Source organism: Odocoileus virginianus, chromosome 19 (assembly GCF_023699985.2).
Source record: "Odocoileus virginianus isolate 20LAN1187 ecotype Illinois chromosome 19, Ovbor_1.2, whole genome shotgun sequence".
Lineage (NCBI taxonomy): Eukaryota > Metazoa > Chordata > Mammalia > Artiodactyla > Cervidae > Odocoileus > Odocoileus virginianus.
The window spans coordinates 42715641-42739386 of NC_069692.1; the positions used below are offsets into that span (position 1 = coordinate 42715641).

At 49.8% G+C, this 23746-nt stretch overlaps 1 protein-coding gene and 1 long non-coding RNA gene across 10 annotated transcripts in view; one reads left to right on the top strand and one right to left on the bottom strand.

Annotated features, from left to right (window-relative positions):
- Nucleotides 1-23746, bottom strand: part of ANKRD6 (ankyrin repeat domain 6) — a 175235-nt gene that overhangs the window by 6227 nt on the left and 145262 nt on the right. For 4 of the 9 annotated variants that reach the window (XM_070450118.1, XM_070450119.1, XM_070450120.1 and 1 more), the window contains 11 exons: nucleotides 22945-23043; nucleotides 21738-21836; nucleotides 18128-18226; nucleotides 16299-16397; nucleotides 13862-13960; nucleotides 11958-12035; nucleotides 7869-7973; nucleotides 7299-7391; nucleotides 6419-6553; nucleotides 5929-6114; nucleotides 4835-4987 (listed from right to left, as the gene is read on the bottom strand). In XM_070450118.1, the coding sequence (XP_070306219.1) occupies nucleotides 4835-4987; nucleotides 5929-6114; nucleotides 6419-6553; nucleotides 7299-7391; nucleotides 7869-7973; nucleotides 11958-12035; nucleotides 13862-13960; nucleotides 16299-16397; nucleotides 18128-18226; nucleotides 21738-21836; nucleotides 22945-23043 (1245 nt within the window). The remainder of the gene's footprint in view (nucleotides 1-4834; nucleotides 4988-5928; nucleotides 6115-6418; nucleotides 6554-7298; nucleotides 7392-7868; nucleotides 7974-11957; nucleotides 12036-13861; nucleotides 13961-16298; nucleotides 16398-18127; nucleotides 18227-21737; nucleotides 21837-22944; nucleotides 23044-23746) is intronic. The other 5 variants (XM_070450122.1, XM_020877315.2, XM_070450123.1 and 2 more) reach the window with 3 other exon arrangements.
- LOC110127241 (uncharacterized) lies at nucleotides 12522-16304 on the top strand. The gene is made up of 3 exons (XR_002310727.2): nucleotides 12522-13166; nucleotides 14995-15039; nucleotides 16096-16304. It is a non-coding gene; the product is annotated as an uncharacterized lncRNA (long non-coding RNA).

A 23746-nucleotide genomic window follows, 5' to 3' on the forward strand; every position in this document is an offset into this window, starting at 1 on the left:
CCGCACAGCCTCCTGGGACCCGTTCTCCTCCTGTTTCCCAGGACCAGCCTGCTCTCCCACCTCCCACCCCTGCCTAGACCGGACAGTACCCAGGCCGACACACAGCTGTGTTCCTGGGGCGTAGCTGGCGGTCCAGGCACATGCTCCTGACTCACGCTGTGCTAGAGTCAGTCCCCTGAGACCCAGAGTGAGGACTCGGGTCCTAGACTCTAGTCTGTCACCTCCTTTGAACCAAACAGAGGTCCGTGAGACATCTCAACATTCACCTAATGCATTCCCCTCTGTGCTTGGGCTAGCTAAAGTCAGGTTTTATTTACAAAGCAGTTTAACTAATCTATTATGGCCCAGATAGTTTTTTTTTTTTTATTAGTTGGAGGCTAATTACTTTACATCATTACAGTAGTTTTTGTTATACATTGAAATGAATTAGCCATGGATTTACATGTATTCCCCATCCCAGTCCCCCCTCCCCCAGATAGTTTTAAAATGGGCTTTTTATGAAATGCAAATAATCCACAAACCTTAAAAATAATTTCACCAATAGACAGGGACAGACACACAAATTAAACTCAAATGTCCTTAGTTAATTTGGAAAAAACTTGAAAAAAAAAATTCAATGATAGCAAAGCTTTGAAACAGAAATTCAGATCCTGCTTATAGGATATAAATTGGTACAACCTTTCAATTAAGTAGCTTGCCAACACTTATCAAGAGCCTTAAACATATTCTTAACTTTGGGTCCCATTATCCTAATTCTAAGCATATAACCTCAGAAGCAATCAAGTTTCTGTACATAAATGTTCACATCATTTATTGAGTAGAGTGAAAAATTATAAGCAACTGTAGTGTCTAACAAAAGGTATGGTTAAATAAATTATGTGATATTGATGTGCTGGAATATTATGAAGCCAAGGACGTGGGGAAGCGCTCAAGAAACAAAATTAAGCGGAATGGCTGCCCTCGTGGCTCAGCCTCCTGCCAATGCCAGAGGCACAGGTGTGATGCCTGGTCCAGGAGGACCGCACATGCCGTGGGGCAGCTAGGCCTGCAAGCTGCAACCACTGAGCCCGGGGCCACAGCAAGGGACGGCATGACAGTGGGAGCCCAAGCCCTGTAACCAGAGAAAACCCGCAGCAGCCGCGAAGCCCAGCACCGCCAAACCTAAATAAAACTTTATTAAAAAATAAAGTGAAGTGAAAAGAGCAGGAAGTAAAATTCTATTTCCCTGCACAGAAATTGTACACCACCATTAAAAAGCACACTCTAGCTCTTTCTACTAACTTAAAAAGTAAACTGCAAAAAAAAAAGCACAGTATAGTTCCATTTTTTGTTTAAAAGTGAAAATTAGTAAGGTTATATCTATAAAAGGAAAAAAGCTACAGGAAAAAAACAGTAATGGGAGGGTTTCTGGGCAGGGTCACTGCAATAATAGTTCTGCATGTGAGGTGTTTTCCCCAAATAACATGTGTTACTTTGTAAGCTTTTAAAAGTTTTTTTATATTTAAAAACCTATATCCAACACATATCTATTAATTACAAAGGGAAAACATACCTTTACAGTGGAGACAGGCAGTGGTTACCAGCTTAGCCAAGCAATCGAACTTAGTGTCAGTAATAATGAGACATCCTGACATGTCTCTTCTGAAGTGATGTAATTTGAAGCTTACACAATTAACTATGAAATATTCTTGCCAAAAATATTTAACCTGAACCTAAATAAGCATCTAGAGTAATGATTCTCAAACTTGTTTTTACCAGCATTACCTGGAGATTCTGTTAAAATACAGGTTGCTAAGACTCTGCCCCTGGAGTTTTATTTACAGTTAAATTCAGGAGATTTGGGCGGAGGCCCAAGAATTTGCATATTTTCCCCCTCAAGTCCCCAGATGATGCTGATGCTGCTGGTTTGGGGACAACCCTTCGAGAATTACTGCTCTAGACCTAACTTTCGCTTTACAGACAGAGGGATAGAGGAACAAGTTAAAAATACCATGAAGAAGCTGTCATACTATAAAACATTCTATTACACAAATGGCTTGGACTCTGTTAAAAAGTTGTTATGGGAAAAAACAAGAGCCACAAGAAGAAACCAGGGGCTGTTTTAGATGAAAAGAGACCTCACATATAGTATACAAGCACAAAGTATTCACTGGACCCTAGGTTGGCATTAAAAACAAAAACCAGCTACAAAACACACGTATTTTGGGAGAACTGAGAAAATCTGAACATGGACTGCACATCACACAATTAGTGTTATTCTTCTCAGATGTGAAGACGGCATTGTGTAAGGAAGGACGAGATCCCCATTCTTAGTCGATGTGCTCTGGAGTACTTAAAGGTTAGGGTCAGCAAACAGTTAAGCAAAAGACCCAGAAGTGTGTTCAAGAGACACCGTGCAAACGTGGGAACACAGTGCCTACTGGCTGGGCCGAGGCGGAGGCTGCACAGACGTTCAGGAAGCTGTGCTTGCAACCTTTCTGCGTGTGTGACCGCTTTCAAAATAAAGTTGGAAAAATAGAAAAAGCTACACGTGATTGTATTACTTTAGTGTACAAGGGGAAAGGGGAGTAAGGCACACAGACACAAAAGGACTGCAGGAAATAAACCCAAATATGAACAGTGCTTTTTCATCATAGTAGGTTCACAGGTGATTTATTTTCCTTTCCTAGTTTTCATGTTTTAAAAATGCTCCATAATGGTATATATTATTTTATAATCAGAAGCAATTAAAACATGCTCTTAAAAATTTTTAAGTCAATGGCTTTCAAGAAATCACATAAAGTGATCACAAAGGGCAGAAGACCTAAATAGACGTTTCTGCAAAGAAGACATGCAGGTGGCCAGGAGGCACGTGAAAAGATGGTCAACACAACTAAATATTAGAGAAATGCAGATCAAAACCACAACAGTGAGGTATCACTTCACACCCGTCAGAATGGCCAGCATCAAAAATCTACAAACAATAAATGCTGGAGAGGGTATGGAGAAAAGGGAGCCCTGCTACACTGCTGATGGGAATGTGCACTGAAGTATCCACTATGGAGAATAGCATAGAGGTTCTTTACAAAACTAAAACTAGACCTATTATCAGTTCAGTTCAGTTGCTCAGTCATGTCCGACTCTTTGCAACCCCATGGACTGCAGCACGCCAGGCCTCCCTGTCCAGCGCCAACTCCCGGAGTTTACTCAAACTCATGTCCATTGAGTCGGTGATGCCATCCAACCATCTCATCCTCTGTCATCCCCTTTGCCTCCTGCCTTCAATCTTTCCGAGCATCAGGGTCTTTTCTAATGAGTCAGTTCTTTGCATCAGGTGGCCAAAGTATTGGAGTTTCAGTTTCAGCATCAGTCCTTCCAATGAATATTCAGGACTGATTTCCTTTAGGATGGACTGGTTGGATCTCCTTGCTGTCCAAGGGACTCTCAAGAGTCTTCTCCAACACCACAGTTGAAAAGCATCAATTCTTCAGCACTCAGCTTTCTTTATAGTCCAACTCTCACATCCAAAAATGACCAAAAAACCATAGCTTTGACTAGATGGACCTTTGTTGGCAAAGTAACGACTTTGCTTTTTAATATGCTAAGTTGGTCATTACTTTTCGTCTAAGGAGCAAGTGTCTTTTAATTTCATGCCTTGCGGCCACCATCTGCAGTGATTTGGAGCCCAAAAAGGTAGTCTGTCACTGTTTCCCCATCTATTTCACATGACGTGATGGGACCAGATACCATGATCTTAGTTTTCTGTATGTTGAGTTTTAAGCCAACTTTTTCACTCTCCTCTTTCACTTTCATCAAGAGGCTTTTTAGTTCTTTGCTTTCTGCTATAAGGGTGGTGTCATCTGCATATCTGAGGTTACTGATACTTCTCCCAGCAATCTTGAAAAATGGCCAGGAGATCTACCATACGACCGAGCAATCCCACTCCCGGGCACATACCTGAAGAGAACCGTGATTCCAAAAGATACACGCACCGCAGTGTTCACTGCGACACTCTACAACAGCCAGGACATGGAGGCAACCTAAATGTCCACCAACAGAGGAGCGGGTAAAGAAGATGTGGTACACACACACAATGGAATACTACCCAACCATCAAAAAGAATGAAATTGTGCCATTTGCAGACATGTGGATGGACCTAGAGACTGTCATGGAAAATGAGTCAGGAAAAGAAATATATTCTCTATTTTAATGCATATATATGGAATCTAGAAAAACAGGACAGAGGAACCTATTTGCAGGGCAGGGATAGACACACAAACAGAGAACAAACGTATGCATTCCAAGGGAGGAATAGAAGGTAGGATGAATTGAGATTGGCATTTACAAATACATACACTCCTATGTATGGAGGAGGAAACGGCAACCCACTCCAGTATTCTTGCCTGGAGAGTCCCGTGGACAGAGGAGCCTGGTGGGCCACAATCCATGGGGTCGCAAGAATCAGACACAACTGAGCAACTAAACCCAGCTACCTACACTGCTACGTATAAAACAGATAACCAGTGGGTGTAGCGCGAGGGACTCTAACTCAGTGCTGTGGGGACCTAAATGGCAGGGAAATCCAAAAAAGAGGGGGCACGTGTGTATGTAAGGTGGGGTCACCGTGCTATACGCAGAAACCAACGCAATATTGTAAAGCAACTATATTCCAATAAAACTTTTTTCTTTTTTAAAGAAAAAAATCACAATGGCTTTAAAGAAATCACAGGCCTCTCCTCTGACAGCCTGCCCGACATGCTCAGGGTAGAGTTTGCAGGACAGAAAGGCGTGCTGAGGTCTCTGATTTCACTTTCTGCCAGAACACGGCGTCACGAGGAGAAGGGCGACCACTTACTTGGTGCTGGGTCTTATTCTCCATGTGCCCCAGCTTCACGTTCATCTTATCCTGAACCGACACCAGCTCTGCTTTGATCTCCTCCACAGTTGCTTCCAGCTGATTCTCCAGCTTGTTGATCAGGGGCTCACACCGACAGCCATTTATTGGCGCCTAGGAGGAAAGCCAGAAAGGACTCAGTTCAGCTCGTTTACTCCTTGGTACCTGTCCTGCGTTGGTCAGGTCACCCAGGGGACAGAGGTGATGGTGGACACTCACCCCTGGGGAAGCTCTGGACTGTCGCGCAAGCCAAGCCCACAGGGCTGGCAAACGCTAAGAGGATTCAGAGGGGAACATACAGTCCCCATCCTCAGATGCCCTTCTGTGTGTGTGTGCACTCCATGCAGCTTGCAAGATCTTCGTTCCCAGGTAAGGGATCAAACCCAGGCCCCCGGCAGTGAAGGCAACAAGTCCCACCCACTGGGCTGCCAAGGAATTCCTTCAAGCTGCTTTTATCCTTTCCCTGGTCTCAAAATTATCAGGTCTCCTAAGGATGGTGCTGGAGAAAACTCTTGAGAGTCCCTTGAACTGCAAGGAGATCAAACCAGTCAATCCTAAAGCAAATGAACCCTGAATATTCATTGGAAAGACTGATGCTGAAGCTGAAGCTCCAATACTTTGGCCACCTGATGCGAAGAGTCGATGCACTGGAAAAGATCCTGATGCTGGGAAAGACTGAAGGCAAAGAAGAGTGTAACAAAGGATGAGATGGTTGGATGACATCACCGATTCAATGGACATGAATTTGGGCAAGCTCCCAGAGAGAGTCAGTGGCAGGGAGGCCTGGTGTGCTGCCGTCCATTAGGTCACAGAGTCGGACATGAGTTAGCGACTAAACAAGGTTGGTGCAGAAAGCCCTGCACCATCCCTTGCCTCACCAGGCCTAAGCAGCAGGAGGGTAGTATACTATTTAGGTGGAGAGGGCCAGCTGGCTTATCATCAAAGCTCCTGCCTTCTGGAGTCACTGCCTACAGTGGGTATCAGCCTCCAGCAACAGGGTTACAGACTCCTTGCTTGCAGCCCTCGGGCCTGTCCTGACAGGGCCCAGCAGGTACCTGCATCACTTTGCCGTCCTTGCCCCGGTACAGCGTGTAGAGCTGGTACGCTCTGAACTCATGCGGCGGGGGCGGGGACGAGCAGCGATGCCTGGGCCTCTTTTTAGGGTGATTGTGAGCGTGCACGTTCTTCTGCTGGCCGGGCTGCTGGTCTGCTGGAGGGGTGGGGTCAGAAAACGCTGACACCTGTGGGAGAGGAGGAGACCGCCGCTGTGAGCACGTGACACCTGCGAGCCTGACGCCCAGCCAGCGGCGCCCCCCGGCCCACCACGCTCTCTGGCGGCGTTCTACTCTAGGGACCCCGTGCCAAGGGAGCTGTCACACGCTAACCTTGGGTCTGCAGCCGGCCAGGGCCAATGTCTGCGCTCTGGCTCCGAAGCAGCAAGCCAGCCAAGTGAAGTGGCTTTTTAACGCTGGGCATGACGCTACCCCAGGGCCCTCCGCCAGCCCACCTCCCAGCCCTCTCGGTGGCTCTCACGTGCCTCCTGACCTTGGGTCTTGACTTTCTCTGTCTGCTGTCCTTTGCTCTGGGCTCCGGGGAGGCGGACAGGACATCTTCTCTGGCCTCTTCTTTCCTGGGTGCAGCCTGTTCGCTGCTATGGGTGTCTCCTGCCGAGACACTTCCCTACAGAGGGGGGAAAAAACCCAGACACCTCCTCTACTGGACCCCTCAGCCTTATTCCATCATGGCATAACATTTCCCAGACTCCATCCACTTAAAGGACCCCTGGGAATCGTTAAAAAACAACAAATTTCAGACACAGGGAACACTGCTTGTGATTCTAACTGAACATCTGAGCTTTTCCTGGGGAGCTGAATATTTGCCTTTTTATTTAATAGGTGCCAAACTAGATATCGCCTTGGGTCTCATTCTGTGTTTTAGAACTTCTGGAAGCTAGCACACATGAAACACTTCAGCATTAGAGGGTTTTTTTTTTTTATCTTTTACATTTCAACAAAAAGAAAACCCCACTCATTCTTTGAACTTGGACCCTCACAATTCATAGAGGAGAATGAGAACCCTTTGAAATGAAGGGGGGAAAAAAAATCACCATTTCTAGTCCTTTTGAGAACGTTTACAAGTTAACATGTAGAATTCACACACAGGAACGTAATGAAAGTTACAATGCCTTAACCCTGGAAATTGATAAGATTCTCAAATGGACAGAAAAACAAGTACTTGGTATAAAATTTTATGTCCCCAAAACTGTCTCTAAATCCTAGTCTTCTTCCCCCTGGGGGAGCTGAAAGGCATGGTTCATTCCAGAGCTGCCACGTACAGTTGTGCAAGCTGCTCACTGCACAAAGGCGCGAAGCCGAGGGCATGGGTGAGGCAGAGGGGACTGAACTCCAGCTCCGGCTCTTCTCACCGTAAGCGCCCTGTGCTGGGCTGATGTCCGGGAGGCAGCTCCTTCTAATTTGCACAAGTAGCCGTGTGGGCTAGCACTGCCTGGGTTTATTCCCTAAGAGGAAACAGAGGCAGGAAGCTACGACAGTGGTCCTCCAAGTTGAGTCCAGATTCAAATCACCTGGAGAGCCTGTTCAACCACAGATGGCTGGGCCCTGCCCCAGAGTTTCTGAAACAGTGGGTCTGGGGTGAGGCCCCCACATTTGCATTTCTAACAAGGTTCCAGGTGACAAGTGGATCCACATTTTGCAAATTTCACTGCTCTACATGATGGAGGGTGTGCTGTCAGAGGCCGTGCTGTCCCCGTGGAAGTGACGGGGCCACAGACGCTCAGGGCTCGCAAATACACGGGGTGTTGGAAAAGACCAGTGGCATGCGAGCCCACAGCCTGAAATCTGGGGAGAGTGGAAGACAAGAGGCCGGAAGGAAAGACAGGCTCTGAAGGACCCAGCAGGAAGGAGAGACCGAGGCGGGCCCAGCGGAGGCAGGGAGAGTTTCCCACCCGCGGGCGGGCGGGAGGGCCGCCCCACACCTTGCCTTGGGCCACCTCATCTCTCGGCACAGACTGAGCTCTCCTCTCTTCCTTGAGCCTCTCTCTCTTTTTCCTCAGGCTTCGCCCGCGACTGAAGCGCAAGACCTGAAGGAGGCAAGAGGCATCGTTACAAACCGCTGGCGTGCGCTGGGCTGCCGAGGGCCTCCGGCCGAGCCCGCCTGCTGTGTCCCGTGCACCCTGGGCGCTCAGGGCCCAGCTGCGAGGATGTCATTCCCGACCTCAGGAGCTGACGGTCGACACTGACACTAACAGGCGCGCAGTCCGGGCCAGGGCCGCCACGTAGGTGTGAGCGGGCTGTGCACTGCCCAACTCCAGGGAGCGCCACTCGGAGTCCAGGGCAGGAACGGAGGCCCCTGGGGTTGTGCGGCACGGCAGCCCTATGCCAGGCAGTCTGTCTTGGGATACAGGGTCTGATCTAGCCCACCAGACGTCCTTCTTGGCCGAATTGTATCCAAGTCGTATTCAGATAGAACTTTCATTCAAATATAACTGAGATGCACCTGTGAACCACAGTACCAGCCACGGGGCTGGAGTCTCTTCCCCCAGAAGAAGGTTTTGGTCGGCCCCTTTGAGTGCAGAGACATGGAAGGGACGCGAGCAAGGACATGCGGGGCCCTGCAGACTGAAGCCCGGCAGCAAGCTGGAGATCTTCAGGCAAGTGATCTGACCCCTCTGCGCTCTGGCTTCTCAAACATGAGAACAGGGAGCTGCTGGTATTAACCGAGACAGAGCAGGCAGCAGGCACACCTGGTCCATTGGTCCTGGTCAGGGGTCTCCCACCTGCCCGGGGGCCTTAGAATCACTGAGTTGGCAGAAAGGCTTCTAAGCGAACACAGAACAAAGATCTTTGAGCTGGTGGGAACCTCCAGTCTCTGGCCCAGCCCCACATCCTCTCCTCCAGACTCCCTACTCCTAGTTCCAGGGTTCAGTCCCTTTAAAAAACCAAAGGAGGTCCAGAAGTCAGAAGCACTTTCAAGGTCACACTCTTTCTGCAATGAAACACTATTTTATTGTCTCATAGATAGACAAGTGTTCTCTGAAATTCAGCCTAGTGATTTTCATCTCAAGGTCAGACTTTCTTCTCCTGCTCATTAGATTCAAATGATACATTATACGACCAAAAAAAAAAAAAAAAAACCAAACAACACCATCAACAGGCAGTGGGTACCACCTAAATGGAAAATATATGCCTGCAGTTGAAAAGAATTTTTAAATTATATTCTCATCCCCTGAAAGCCAGCAGGTCTAAAAGTGTCCAGGGACCCCTGTGTCCATGAGGTTAAGATTATTTTCATAATATTACAACATTGGCATTTTTCACACTCATTCTCTCATGAGTGTACTGTGGTGTTTGCCAGAAGCTACATAAGTGATATTACAATAGATTGCATGCAGAAATAAAAGCTGGCAGAATTCTGATCTAAGTAAGACAATTGAGAAGATGTGCGAAAAACTTTCAACAATTCTACTCTCCTCAATTTTTGTTTTGAAAAGTATTCTTTTGCAAAATGATGCTATTTATGTTATTACAAAATGGATTGACTTCCAAATGATTAAAGTATTTAATATTTCTCAACTTTATTTTCAATTGGAAACTACTGATAGATATAAACTTACATACATAAAGTTCATTATGGGCCTCCATAACGTTGAAGAAAAGTTAAAGGGTCTTTAGATAGAAAAGGTCTGAGAACCAGTGTCCTAAGCCAAATAGACTCAGTAGGAAGTCGAGTCAGATGAAAAGAAGCAACTAGTGCCCGATGCTCATCTGCTTTACGGACACTTAACAGCACACAGCTCCAGAATCAGCCTAAAAGTCACTTTCCAAAGCATCTGTGAACCACATCCACCAAAAATGAGAAGTAACATTCAGTTCACAAAACACTAAATAATCAGAAAAACTCCCTCCACTGACCACATTATTGGCCAGTGACAACTCTGCATGGCTCACAGCCTTTCTCAGAGAACTGTGCCATCCACCCGGATCACCAGTCTTCTCCACTTCACAAAAACCAGAGAATATTAACCCTAAGGTCTTGGAAGGAAACAGCCTCATAGTACTGCTGTGAACCATCAAAATCCATGATCAACTAAGGTGCCGGGACAAGGGGATTTCTCATTTCAGGTAAGACAAACACCGAGGCCATTTCTCTAACTACAGATTAACAGAACAGTATGCATGCAATTTTGTGCATATTCCAAAGCTTTTACTTTGCATTGAAAAATAAGGGTTAGTACATACAATTATGTAAAAAAAAAAAAAAACTTTAAAAAATATTCTATTTATTTGCTAGTCAGTATGGGTGTGGAGACTTCCCTGATGCATGTGGAAAATCTTGCGTAAGCTGTTTTTAAAAAAATATTTATTTATTTGGCTGCTGGATCTTAGTTGTGACATGTGGGATCTAGTTTCCTGACAAGGGACCAAACCTGGGCCCCCTGAAATGAGAGCACGGGGTCTTAGCCACTGGATCACCAGGGGAGTCCCAAGCCATTTTTTTAAATGGTAAAGGCTAAAGGAGAACCCACACAGGAAAGTAGTTCACAAGTGAGCTTTATCCCTGGGAATCTAGATCCCTGGGCTCTAGAAGATAAATGACAGGCAGGTTAAAGGCACCTCAGTCCTTGTGTGCCAGGGGAATCCTCCACCCCACAAGACTTGACGGTCTTCATATGGCTGAGCACAGGGCTGGCTGTCCATCAAAATGCCAGACTCTGAAACGCCAGGTAACTGCGATGGATTCTGACACTTAAACAACACCCTGTCCTTTTTGACCCAGGAGAGGCGAGCATTTTTCTATCAAGATTCTGGAGGTGATTCTGCTGAGAATCTGTGGATCTTCAGAGCCCACTGAAAAGGACTTACTCCATGGACAAGAGGGTGATCGATTCCGCAAGAGATAAAATCTTAACTATTTCCAGAAACTGCTAGTTACATCAGGCATGTTTTTAACACAAGATGGAATCAAGGCCACCCAGAACCCGAGGCTGCCTGGGCCTGGGTGGCACCTGGGGTCCAGGCTCTCCCTCTGGCTCCCCGAGACGATGCCTTCTTGCAGCATTAGCCAGAATAAGGTGGAAAACTAATCACTGTTTGCCGTAAAGGAACAGGGTAGCTCCAATTGGGAAATAACCAAAGTGTTATTAAACCATTAAGGAAATGGTTTAATACTGGTCAGCAACCAGAAAAGAATATTATGCTTCCATTATGATAAATAATTGTGAAGACTGCAGAACAGTTTCCTATCACAGATAGGATAAAGGGGAGAATATGGAAGGTACTATAAACAAAGCTATTTCAGGGTGCTGAAATCATAAATAGCTTATAGATTATCATGATTAAATTTCTGACTTGGATCGTTTCAACCTCAAATATCAGTCATCTATTAAAATTGAATGATGGCCAATATACCATCATGCAATATTTAATTAAAAGGAGTACAACTGTACTGTACTCAGCTGCCTCTAGTGGACATATACGGCTGCCCAGACAGATGCCCATTCCCACCTTTCTCTGGGAAATACCTCCTGTAACCACGTGGTCAAACATCTCCCTAACGCACCTCTGTCCCACTTGTTCTGGGCATCTGCCCCAAGCTCCCAATCACAATCTTCTCCCATGATGTTTTATTGTCTTCATTTTTTGGCTGCCCTGCACACCCTATGGGGCCTTCGTTCCCCTACCAAGGATCAAACCCACGTGCCCTGCTTTGGAAGCACAGAGTCTTAACTACTGGAACGCCAGGGAAGTCTCTCCTACAACGTTTTAAACTGTTACTTTTCCCTGGCTGGGAAATTACGATCTAGGAAACTGGTTGTGACAATGATCCAGCCACAGAGAGGAAATGATGCCCGTGCATGAGAACAGCCTGCTGGGCCTGAGGTCTCTGGTTCCAGTCTCCCGGAGGCTCACGCGGATACCTACATTTCCCACTACCTGCTCAGGAAACCCATCAGTCCCTTACATAATGTGGTTTGATCTGGCTTCCGTAGATCGCAACCCAAGGAATCCCAACAACTCTGAAGCCCCCGCATAATCAATACAAGGGAAAATGCGGCAGATCCTACCTGGGGCGCTTTAGTGAGGAGGAGAGCCACTTCCGGATTATTGTGGTAGCGGGCAGTCTCCAGCGGAGTCCGGCCTGCCTACGGAGAGGGACAGGGAGGGCCGGTGAGTACGCGGCCCAGCCGGGACACGCGCAGGCCAGCCGGGACACACACGCCCAGCCGGGACATGCGCAGCCCAGCCGGGACACGCGCAGCCCAGCCGGGACACGCGCAGCCCAGCCGGGACACACACGCCCAGCCGGGACACGTGCAGCCCAGCCGGGACACGCGCAGCCCAGCCGGGACACACACGCCCAGCCGGGACACGCGCGCCCAGCCGGGACACGCGCGCCCCAGCCGGGACACGCGCAGCCCAGCCGGGACACGCGCAGCTCAGCCGGGACACGCTCAGCCCAGCCGGGACACGCGCGCCTGGCCCAGCCGGGACACGCACGCCTGGCCCAGCCGGGACACGCACGCCCAGCCGGGACACGCACGCCCAGCCGGGACAGCGCTCCCGGGGGCTGGTAACCCCACAGCGGGGCACATGAGCACCCACACGCGACCAGTGAAACGCAGCTGCGCGTGTGACACAGCCCCGCCCCTGCCCCTCACCCGTTAACAGGGGAGCCCAGTCACAGCTTCAGAAGGTGGCGGTGTTTAGTCTCCAAGTCGTGTCTGACTTTTTTTCGACCCTGGCCAGGCTCCTCTGTCCATGGGCTTCTCCAGGCAAGAATACTGGAGTGGGATGCCCTTCCGTCCTCCAGGGGCTCTTCCCAACCCAGGGACTGAACCCGCATCTCCTGCATCGGCAGGTGGAAAGTCAGACACACTCAGTGACTAAACCACCACCAGCCACACCCGAGGGAAGTGCTGGCGCTGTGAGCAGTGAGTGACTGGGAGACCAAGGTCGGGGCGCTGCTCGGCCAGGAAGGCTTCCTGGAAAAGAGATGAGGGAGGTTTAAAAAGCAAACAAAACAGACAAGGGGAAGATGGAACATCTCAGCTGAGGAAACAGAATCATAAAACTCTAGCCAGGTGATACATTTCCCCTGGAGAACAACGGAGAAGACACCTGTAGGGCAGATCAGGGTCTGGCCGCAGAGACTCAAGAACCGGATTGTGAAAAGCAAGAAGCTGTGGCCGTGACAGAGGCTCGAGCGAGATTCAGCCCCAAGCCAGGAGCTGATGGCAGCGGGATTCAGAGGAAGGGAATGGTGCCCAGTCAAGGTACCAGAGCTGGGAGGCCGGCGGGGGACGGCTAGATAGGGAAGCCTTTCACCAGCTTCCACACCCCAACGCCCCAGGCGACTGTTCTGCCCCCAGGGGCCCCCTGCCCCCACCAGCCCGAGGCTGTGCTGTTTCAGGAGCGCACACACCACGGGCCAACCTTGAGAAAGAGAGGGTGTCTGAGCTGGGGCCTGCTATACGATCAGACAGACAGACAGACAAGGGATGGGAAGGTGAGGGAAGAGGCGGAGAGGGAAGGAGGAAAATATCGAGAGGAGGAACAGAAGATGGTGTTGGAGAGAAATGAACTGGAGCTTTGAGGAAGACTGACCTGGTGGCCGTTTTTCTAAGGACCACATCTGTTTAGAAGGCCTGGAAGTCACTTCCAGTATCATCTGCTTGCCCGTTTACTTAGACAGCCCTGACCCTTTTCATGTCGGGATGTCCTCACTGAACTGTCTGACGAGGGGCCCTCGGGGTCGGTAACATCACGGGGCTGTTGAGAGCAGGGGTCCCCTCGAGCCCACCGCCTCTGGCCCCAGGGGTCGTGGGGTGGGCACGCTGAAGCTCTTCCAGAGCAAGGCTGGGCGAGGCCGCGTGCCCTGAGTTCGCAGGAGGCGAGGCGGCCACAGCGCAAGCTGACCCTGCGAGGGGTGGGCACGGCTTTAGAAACGGCTTCAGAAAACTCCACTTACATTATTGACGACGGTCCCATCTGCCCCGGCTTCCAGCAAGACTTTAACCACCTTCTTGTGATTCAGGGCAGCGGCAATATGAAGTGCTGTGTCTCCAGCCTGGAATCCATCAGAAGAAAGCCCACTGAACCCCATGGGATCATGGCCCACAGCCCTGCAGCTTTTTATCCCATGGCTTGGTGTTGGCTTTTCAAAGTTAAACTAAAATTTGCCTTAGACTGACAAGTGGCCCTTGGCTAAAGTATTATGTGGTTCTTTTTATTATTTCTTTAAAATATTTCTTTTAACTTATACTTTATTTTTTAAATTATTTTATTGACGTATAATTGATTTATAATGTATTAATTTCTTCTATATAGCAATGTAATTCAGTTATATATTTTTATGTCCTTTTCCTTTATGGCTTATCACAGGATATTGAATATAGTTCCCTGTGCTATAGAGTAGGATCCTGTTGTTTAATGGTTCTTTTTTAAAAGAGATCTTGGAAACTGAATGAACTACGCACAAATAGCACATTCCTTTCTGAGTGGGATGCCAGAAATCACAGGGCAGGGCTAAGTGCAGGGAGGCCAAGCAATGCTGGGTGGGCCTGGGGTGTTGGGAATGCAGGCCCTGACCTTACACAGAGGCAGGATCTCAGCCATGTATTTTAAATATTTCTTTTACCTCATACTTTTTAACATTTTTACTTTAAAAGGTAGCTCTGGACCCTGTCTGTCTGCCCTGGCAGAGGATGGGCAGAGAGCCCGTTGGTTTCTGAGCTAGAACGAGCAGGAGCTTCTAAGGTAGCTACTTCTACAGGCCCCAGAGTAATAGCCCAGCCCTGAAGCCACTCTGAGGGATGTGAAAGGGTCACCGGGACCATCCTACAGGCCAGGGAGTTTTCTGTTCGGGTGGAGTCACTGACGATCGTGTTCATTGAACACCAGCTGTTTTCAACTCCTTACCAAACTTAGCCAATAATTCATTTTTGACAAAAAGCATTTCAGACCATCAAAGGAGGATATGAACAGATGCAGCTGGGTGGGCCAATTACAAATGCAAATGTTGGTTTTAATTCCCAAACCGGATGACATAAATAAGTCAGACGCATACAGAAGTGAAATCACTCATTCGTTCATTCCTTGCAGGTGATCAAGTATGAAAATCCAGCCATCTTCGGGCCTCCTTCCCTGGTGAGTAGACAGGGAAAGTGTTCATTTCATTCCTGAGTCACCTAGGTGTATGTTAGGGGAAGTTCTGGAGCTGTGGTTTCCAGTCTCTGCTGCTCACCGCAATCAGCTGGGAAGCTTTATAAACTACTGACGCCGGAGTCCCACCCAGACATTGACTTAATTGGTCTGGAGCATGGATAGGGCATGATGAGTTTTCAAAGCTCCCAGGTGATTGAAACATGCCCCCCAGGTTGAGAAGCGCTGGTTGCTGAGGCCTGTGTTGGGGTAACCTGACAAACGAGAATCCACGGGGAGGCTGTAGAAGGACAGACTGTAGCCGTTAGGTCAGTGGTTCTCAATCCTGTCTGCACACTCAGGCATGGGATTTTCCAGGCAAGAATACCGGAGTGGGCTGCCATTTCCTTCTCCAGGGCAAGTTCCCGACCCAGGGACTGAACCCTGGTCTCCTGTATTGCAGGAAGTCTCCTGAACTGCTGACAGAGTCTTTACTGAGTCACCAGGGAAGCCCACACTTAGATCAGGAGCTTTCAAAAAATACTGTTTCCTGGACCTCACCCCCGGATGTTCTGGTCATCTACATTAGGGGTGGGATTCAGGAATGGCATATTTAAATTCCCTTTTGATTCCAATATGCAGCCAGGGTCAATAATCATCATTATAGGGTATTTTAAATCTGAATCATGACCTAATTTTTAAAATTTCAGATTTATGCACCCAAACTCAGAAAAGCCAAACCATGCATCCGTTAGGTATAGGTTTCAATAAATAACAGGACAACTTTTAAAAATCCAAATGACTATTGAAAAGTCACATTTCCACAGGACACTGTAATAACCACAGCTTTATCTCAAAACCCCACTACACGGTGGAGATACTGACCATACCCCGAACTTCACAGAAACAAGTGGCTCCATCAGCTTAGCTCACATAAAGGGGGTGGTGCGAGGAACAGAACTCGGGAATCACGACACCGAACGCCCGTGCTTACTTACCAAGCCACTCTTCCTTGCGGGTTTCATTTCTAAAAATCACACTAACGACAAAACCCACCCCCAGGATTTCCAAAAAAGGTTCACGATGCAAATGTGGTGACACACCCTGGAACGCCAGAGAAACCAGGGCCACGGGAAGCCTGCGCTTCCTTCAGAGGCCAGCACTGGCGAGCCCCACGTCGGGAGAAGGCGCCGCCTCCCAGCACCCTGTCCCCGCCGGCGCTCACGCACCTACCAGCGGACCGTGGGGAGGACACGTGCACTGACCTGGTTCTTCTCATGGACGGAACAGAAAGCGCTGAGGAGGAGCTTAATGATGGACAAGTGGTTGTAGCGTGCGGCAACGTGCAAACAGGTGTCGCCTGCCTGCGGACAGAGACCACACTCTAAGCACGGTCTGGGTGGTTACAAAACAAAACAGCAAATTAAAAGAAAACTATCCTTTACAAGCTAGCAGACAAGCATGTGTTCCTTACAGGGTAATGGCCTGAATGACAAGCATCTCCTTTATCACAGGTGCTCACTCCACGACTGGCAGCCCTTCCCTGCGTGCAGCTCTCTTTCCCACCACGCAGACCCTGTCTCCGGTTTCAGGTCCTGGAGGCCTGCTGCCCAAGAGACCTTCGCCAAAACTAAGAGAGGCTCTGCCTAGCAGACACTTACTAAGACTCCACTGACCCCTGCCTCTCCTATAACCCAAAGGCTCTGGATGACACTGCCCAAGACCGATAGCATCACTTTGGAAATGAGACTTTCCCCATCACAGATCCGTTGTGGCTGAATGGACTAGGAAAGTGGGATGAGTTGCTGGATTTTAAGATTACGTGCTCTAAAAAGTTCAAGTGCACCCCATTCTAGCAGTACCCCAGGATCCCACGGGGAGCAATGCAGTCTAGGGAGCTGACGAGGAAGCAATCACTGGGCATAAAAAAGGACATTCAAAAGCAGTCAGGAGCAGGGTCTTCCTTGGTGGTCCCAGACCAAACTGCTCCCAGAGGGAAAATGAGAAAGCTGGAGAAGATCTCGTGACGCTTTGCGGAGCTCCCCTGACTTCTCACTTGAGCTCTAGTTCTGTCTAGAGATGGTGACGCTTCAGCACAACCTTCTCCTCTGGACTAAGGAGGGACCAAGCTCAACGCTGAAGTTCAGAGCATTCTCAGGACCACTTTAGGTAAGCCTGCCCCCAGTCAGGGAACCCCAGCTAAAAGTCCTTTTTTTCTTTGGCCACGGTGCACAGCCTGTAGGACTTGCTTCCCCAGCCAGGGATCAAATCCGTGCCCCTTGCAGTGGAAGCACAGAGCCCTAACCACTGGACCACCAGGGAAGCTGCCCAGCCAAAGTCACTTTTGAGAGAAGCCTCAGATTCTTTTGCCATGTGGCATCAGCTTCAGGAAGGAAACCCAGTGTCCGTGGAGGGAAGGGGGGTGCCCGTGGGACATTTCAGGCCAGGAACCTCCAAGAACTACTGGTCATCAGCTCATCCCAAGGATGCCTCAGGGGCAGATTTGTAGATGCTGGGCGTGGAGCATCAGACAGCCTCCCCAGGCCAGCCTCAGCCTGTATTTACTAAGAGTGCAACACTGTGTGGGCGGAGGCTTCCTGAACACAATTACTCATTCTTAGACCCACTTGCTAGACACCTGCTGTACAAAATGATAAAACCCACTGAGAGGCTGAGGAGCAAGGGGCAAGCGTGGGAGAAAAATCAGTGTTTCCAAGTGTTGATTCCTCTTCCCATTCCCCTAATGCAGGGGTCCCCAACCTCTGGGCCACGGACTGGTACCTCTTGTCAGATCAGCGGTGGCACTGAAGTGCACAATAAACGTAATGCACTTGAATCATCCCCAAACCATCCCCCAACCCTGCCCCCATCCGTGAAAAAACTGTCTTCCATGAAACCCGTCCCTTAAGCCAAAAAGACTGGGGACTGCTGCAAAAGGATCCTTTAGGAATTAGCAACAAATGAATACTTTCTTGATAGTCCCTAAACCCCTTTTATTAACAAATTTTCATTTTCTACACGTGAGTATTCTAGTATGCTTTCATACTGGAGGCAATGGAAGAGAGTGCAAGAGATGCTACTTTTGTTCACCCACATTATTTTTGAGGTCGGCGCGGGAGCCGCCCAGCAGAAGGACGCGGGTGCTCTGGGCATGGCTGTTCTGGCAGGCCAGGTGCAGAGCCGTGTTCCCTGCCTGGGAGAGAGGCGAACAGAGGGGGCACATGTTAGCAACACCCCCTGCAGGCCGGGCACGCTTGCAGGGGGCCAAGACTCACAGGAGAGTCACTGTCCGCGCTCTCCGCTTTCTGCTCGGTGGACCCAATCGGGGTGCTTCAGAGGCGAACATGTAACTGGGAATCCAAACCAGCAGAGGAGTCACGTGGGTCATAAAACCTCGGTTCCAAACCCTGGCTCTGCCGCTTACTGCTTGCAAGCTACTGGGGAATGCTCTTAATAAGCGCCACCGTGGGTTCCTCACCTGTAAAGTGGAGCATGACCCCCATGTGCTGGGACAGTGAGGGTTGATTCGGAGGGCTGAGGAGACCGTCTTCTTCACGGCAGAGCTCTGGGCACATGCGCAAGGCTGTTCCTCTTAGTTGTAAGAGGAACATGGAACAGCTGTGGATGGCCTAACAACGGCGGTAAAACAGGCCGATTCTAGCGGGCTACAGTAACAGATTTAACTTGCAAGCCTCTTCCGAATCTTGGGTTTTTCTTGAAACATCAAAATCTAAACTATGGGCAAGGTCCCCCACAGGACACGCAATACAACTGCATCTATCACTTCCCATAGAGATAGAGACCCTCTTGCTTTTGGGAGTTTACCTTCAAGGTCAAATGGCAAACAAAGGTCAGGATCACATAGACTACAGTCTTGCAGAAAGACTGCATTGACAAGGAGAGAACTTTCTGAAACCAGGGAATGAGGCCTGCAAGGCTGCTGATAACCCCTAGGAGAGTGACAAGAAAAGCAGGCAACGTGATTCAGTGCGAGGATTTGGGAGATTAAACACATAAGCTCCGTGTTTGTTCTGCTGAGCGTAAAAGCTGGGTCAGGCCTGCAGTTCTGGGCTCAAAGCTGTCAGCCTGTTTATGGCTTTTCCCTGGCCCGGTTCACTCCTCTTTGGATCACACGGCACTGTCTGCCCAGACTCAAGGATGGTTTATATTCCTTACCTTTGAAAAGAAGAATGGGTTCTTAAAAACAGAAGAAAGCTGTGTGCTGCAGGGCCACTTACCACCCTTCTCATGACCTTAGCTCTAACCAACCTGGGCAGGGTCTTTCTTTCCTTGTTTCCTCCAGTAACGTGGTAAGTTCTGAGCCTGAGAGTTGAGTGAGTTTGTTGGTTATCAAGCCTCGGCTGCAAGTTGGACTCAACTGGGGGACCCTTCCAACAGACCAGTGCACGGATGCAACGCAATGTCCCCGCCCCAGGGGGTGGGGCCAGGCTGTTCATGTGTAGGTGCTGAAAGGTCTGCATTCTGGGACGCATCCCTTCCCTAACTCCAGGCAAAAGCAGGACAGCTGGTCATCCCAGGCCTGCTCATCATGTGGGTTTGGTTTTCTCCCCTCTTCTCTCCCTGCTTTTTTTTTAAAACTTACCGGGAGAGTTTAAAGTGCAGCCAGATAGAGGCACTGCCAGCTTAGTCCTCCAAAACAAAGGGTCTGCCCACATTTTAAACACTCCATTCCCTGGCAGGGCTCAGGGCTCAGCTTAGTGAATTCTCAGTACACATAGAGAAGGTTTTCCCAAAGCTGTTGGCTTCCTGGGAGTCACTTAAATATATGTTGAAAAAAATATATGTTAAATATATGTTGAAAAGAAATCTGATGGCTGTACAAAAAAATTTACTTTGTCAATAAGAAAATATCGATTATGCTGAAAAGCATTTGGAGGAAGAAAATGAAAAAACATGGGCTAGAATATAGATTATGGTATATGCTCACAGTGGAACATTACTCAGTGATCAAAAGGAATGCACTCATCATATGTGTAATAACATGGAAGGCTCTCCAATGTGTAAAATGAAAGGAGACACAAAAGGCCGCAATGTCAAACCTGAAATTTCAAAAACTGGCCTGCTATATATCTAGCAGGCATTTTTCCCACCCTGAGTAATGAGGACCGATTTCTAGACAGGGGCTTCTGTCCTTGGCTGAGTAAGGACTTTTCTTATGCGACGGAATATTATCCAACCTTTAAAAAGAAAGAAATCCTGTCACTTGCAACAATATGGATGAACCAAGGGGGTGATACACCAAGTGAAATAAGTTAGACAGAAAGACAAATACTCTGTCATCTCACTTCTATGTGGAGACTGGGAAATAAAAAGATGGACTTGTAGAAAGAGAGAGTAGGAAGTGGCTGCCGGAAGCTGGAGCTGGGGGTGGAGGGGGACACAGAAAGTGGTAAAAGGGCATAAACTTCCAGCTCTAAGAGGAACAAGGCCTTCGAATCTGATGTGTAACATGGGGCCTAGGCTGTTAACACTGTCTTGTTTAATTGAAATTTGCTAATTGTCAAACTTAAACGTTCCCACACATACACAAAAAGGTAAATAAATGGGGGTGATCAATGTGTTCATTAACCCTTGGGAGCTATCAAATCGTAATATTGTAGACTTTACGTACCTTATAATTTGTGGGGGAAAGAAAGCGAGAGGAGGACCTCCTAGAGGCCCCTCGAGGCTGAGGCCGGTGAGCATGAAGCCCCTCTCCCGGGGGGACACCTCCCTTGTGCTGCCCTACACAGAGAGAAAGCTCGTGGCTCCCCGCACAGCTTGGGGGCCCTCCCGGGCGCAGGTGGCAGTGTGCTGAAGTGGACCCAGCTGGGGTAGTTCACAGCCCTAATTGCGCCGCACGAATCACATGTCTCATAAGACTCAGGTGAGGCCTCCCCATCTGTTAACTGGGAACCACCTACTTCGAGTTGGTATAAGCTTACCAACTCCTGTGCCAGGCCATGGCCCACCTGGAAGAAATGGAGGGCCACCAGTCCTCTAGGCAGTGAGCTGGGCTTTTACTGGAGATGCAGGCTGCTTCCCCGAAGCCCTCGGCCCGTGAGGGCACCATGAAACATCTCACCAGTCAGCACAGCCCGGAGCTGCGTGTGGTCCTGGGAGCTGGAGAAACCTGGCCGCCCGACGGGCAGGTCCCCACCCTGAGGGTCAGTGGGCAGGAAAGAAATCGGGTACCCCTAAGGGAGGGGGCGAGGGAAGAGATGGCGGGCCCACCCTGCAAGCCCAGGAAGCACACGCCAGAGTCGCCCAGAGAGGCTGAGGCTGCTCTGGGGAGGCCCAAGACAGTGACAGGTGAGGAGCTTTCTGGAAAGTTCCCGAGGAGAGGAGGAGCAGATGAGAAGGAGCGACAGATCAGTCTGTTGTGAGGCTTTGGGGCTGATCCGGGGATATGGCAGGGAGGGAAGAGGAGGGTGACAGGACAGCAAGGCAGAGGAGATGCTGTGGTCCTTTTCTGCCCCCGCAGGACAGGGCTGGCTCCCGTGACCACATTCTCATGGACTGACGGGAAAGCAGGGAGAGCCGCTGCCCTCACGGAAGTGCTCCGAGAGCTCCAAGCTTTCGATTGCACCAGGTTCCAAGGCCCCAGACCCTAGTTCTGCTCAGCAGGAGGAGGCTCCCTCAAGGAAGGCGGACTGGGCCGTCCTCACTGTGCCCAAGGCGGTCTCACACCTGCCGGACCTCACCTTGTTCTTGGCAAGCACGTTGGCTCCAGCTTTAACGAGCAGCTTGGCCGACTGGCTGAAACCGTGCCAGGACGCCTCGTGCAGGGCCGTGTTCCCGTCCTGGGGGGCACACAGGAGAGAGAGCCCCGTCACCCAAGCCTGATCCACCTGCTCCCCGTCAGCACAGCGCAGGCTGCTTTAAGGCCCACCCAGGGGCGTCTCTTGGCTGGGTTTCCCACCTAAACCACAGAACCCAGGGAGTGAGCTGAGCGGCCAGTTTCCCTGTTCTCCCAGAAGGGTACCTAACACATACCGCTCCACACGCGCTCCAGCTCTCTGATGCACGGTGGATGACTTAAGGCACTAGGGCTTAAGCCTCTCTGGGGACTGGGGTGGTGAGAAAGGCCCCCACACACCACTCCCGCTGAACAGAGAGCTGCGTTGGGAGCCGTGGGTCCCTCCCCCGCCCACCTACCCGCCCCAGGGGCTGCCCGGCTCCACTCCTGGCCCCACAGAAAACCCTGCAAAGATCAGGCAGATGGAAAGTCCATCTTCAGAAGCTCCAGGGGCCCACGGGCGGGCAAGTGGGTCCCACAGCTCTTTTCCTTTCTCCACATCTGATTTCTCGAAGTTTAATCCAGAAGCCTCAGGGCCCCAAGCAAATAAGCAGGCACTGGGGACAGTGATTTCTAAATACGGTAAACAGGTGTCCTCCATAGGTGACTTTTAAATAAAAATCGACCAATTCCACAGATCTTGTGTTTGCTTAACTTACTCTTAAAAAAAGAAACATCAAGTGCAATGAATTGAGTGCGGTGGGACCTGGAGGTAGGGTGAGGGAAAGGGAAGCGCAGAGAAGAGGCAGAAATGCCCTCCCAGCTGTTTCAGGCCACTGTTTTATTTTTTATCTTTTTTTAAAGGAAACAGTCTGCGGGCTTCCACTCAGACTCTCCGGATGTGGAACCCCCCATCCAGGCCTGCACAGCTCATTACTTCCGGACTTTTCTCTCCCCGTTTATATTTCTGTGGTTGTTCACTGCTGCCGCAGAAAAGAGGGAAGGGCTTTTTTAAACGTTCAGTTTGCTGGGAGACCAGCTACTCTTTCAGCGGGACTCCGGGCTGATTTCCTCAAGTTGAATCGTGAGCGGTAACACTCAGGAATGACAGCGTCTCGCGCAGCAGGAAATCCCGAGTGGGCCTCGAGCTGGCGCACCCCTGCCCTGCTCACCTTGTCCTGTCGGTCCAGGGCACAGCCCTCCTGGATGAGCGCCGCGATGACCTCGGTGTTCCCCACCACCGCAGCCCGGTGCAAGGCGGTCTGGTCCCCCTGCAGGGGGTGGGAAGGCAGGGACGGCGGTCAGCACGCGCCAGCCCCCCCACCACTTGCTCCCCGGCTTCACCGCTCAGGAAGTAAGGACATCATCCTCAGCCACCAAGGGTCAGCTGGGCTCCGTGATCCAGTTAACAGACGGTGCATGCCGGGAAGAATGACGATGTTCACAAACTCAGTGGTAACCTTGAGCCAACCGCAGAGCAACCCTGGGCCCCAGAGCTGACCTCTGGATGAGGGTCAGGCTCTTACTCGCCACCCCAGGGGATGGCGACGGCACTATCACAACTGCGATGAGCACGTCTGAAAGTCAGACCGTGGGCTGTGCAAGGTGACTGGCAATGCCTGGAATCTTTACTCTCTGCTGAGTTCTCTCATCCCCCAGGGTCAGAGTCCTCTGAATGCCTACTCTGGCATTCAGCAGCACTCAGGACCCGAGGGTGGGTGGACTCCTTGGCTGACTGGCCCTGGCCTAGGGCAAACAATGCAGGCGATCTGTCAGGACATCTGAGGATGGACTCGGGGACTCAAGCTGTCACTGCACATCTCTAAGACTCTTGCAACATCCCATGACAGCATCCTCACTGTTAGGGCTTGCATCTGACCCTTTTCTCTGTGATCAGATTCCCGGGATGGCTGGCCTCCTCTTTCTCTATCAGGGTGCCAAAGGGAAGTTGACTCCCCCTAATCACAGTTGAGA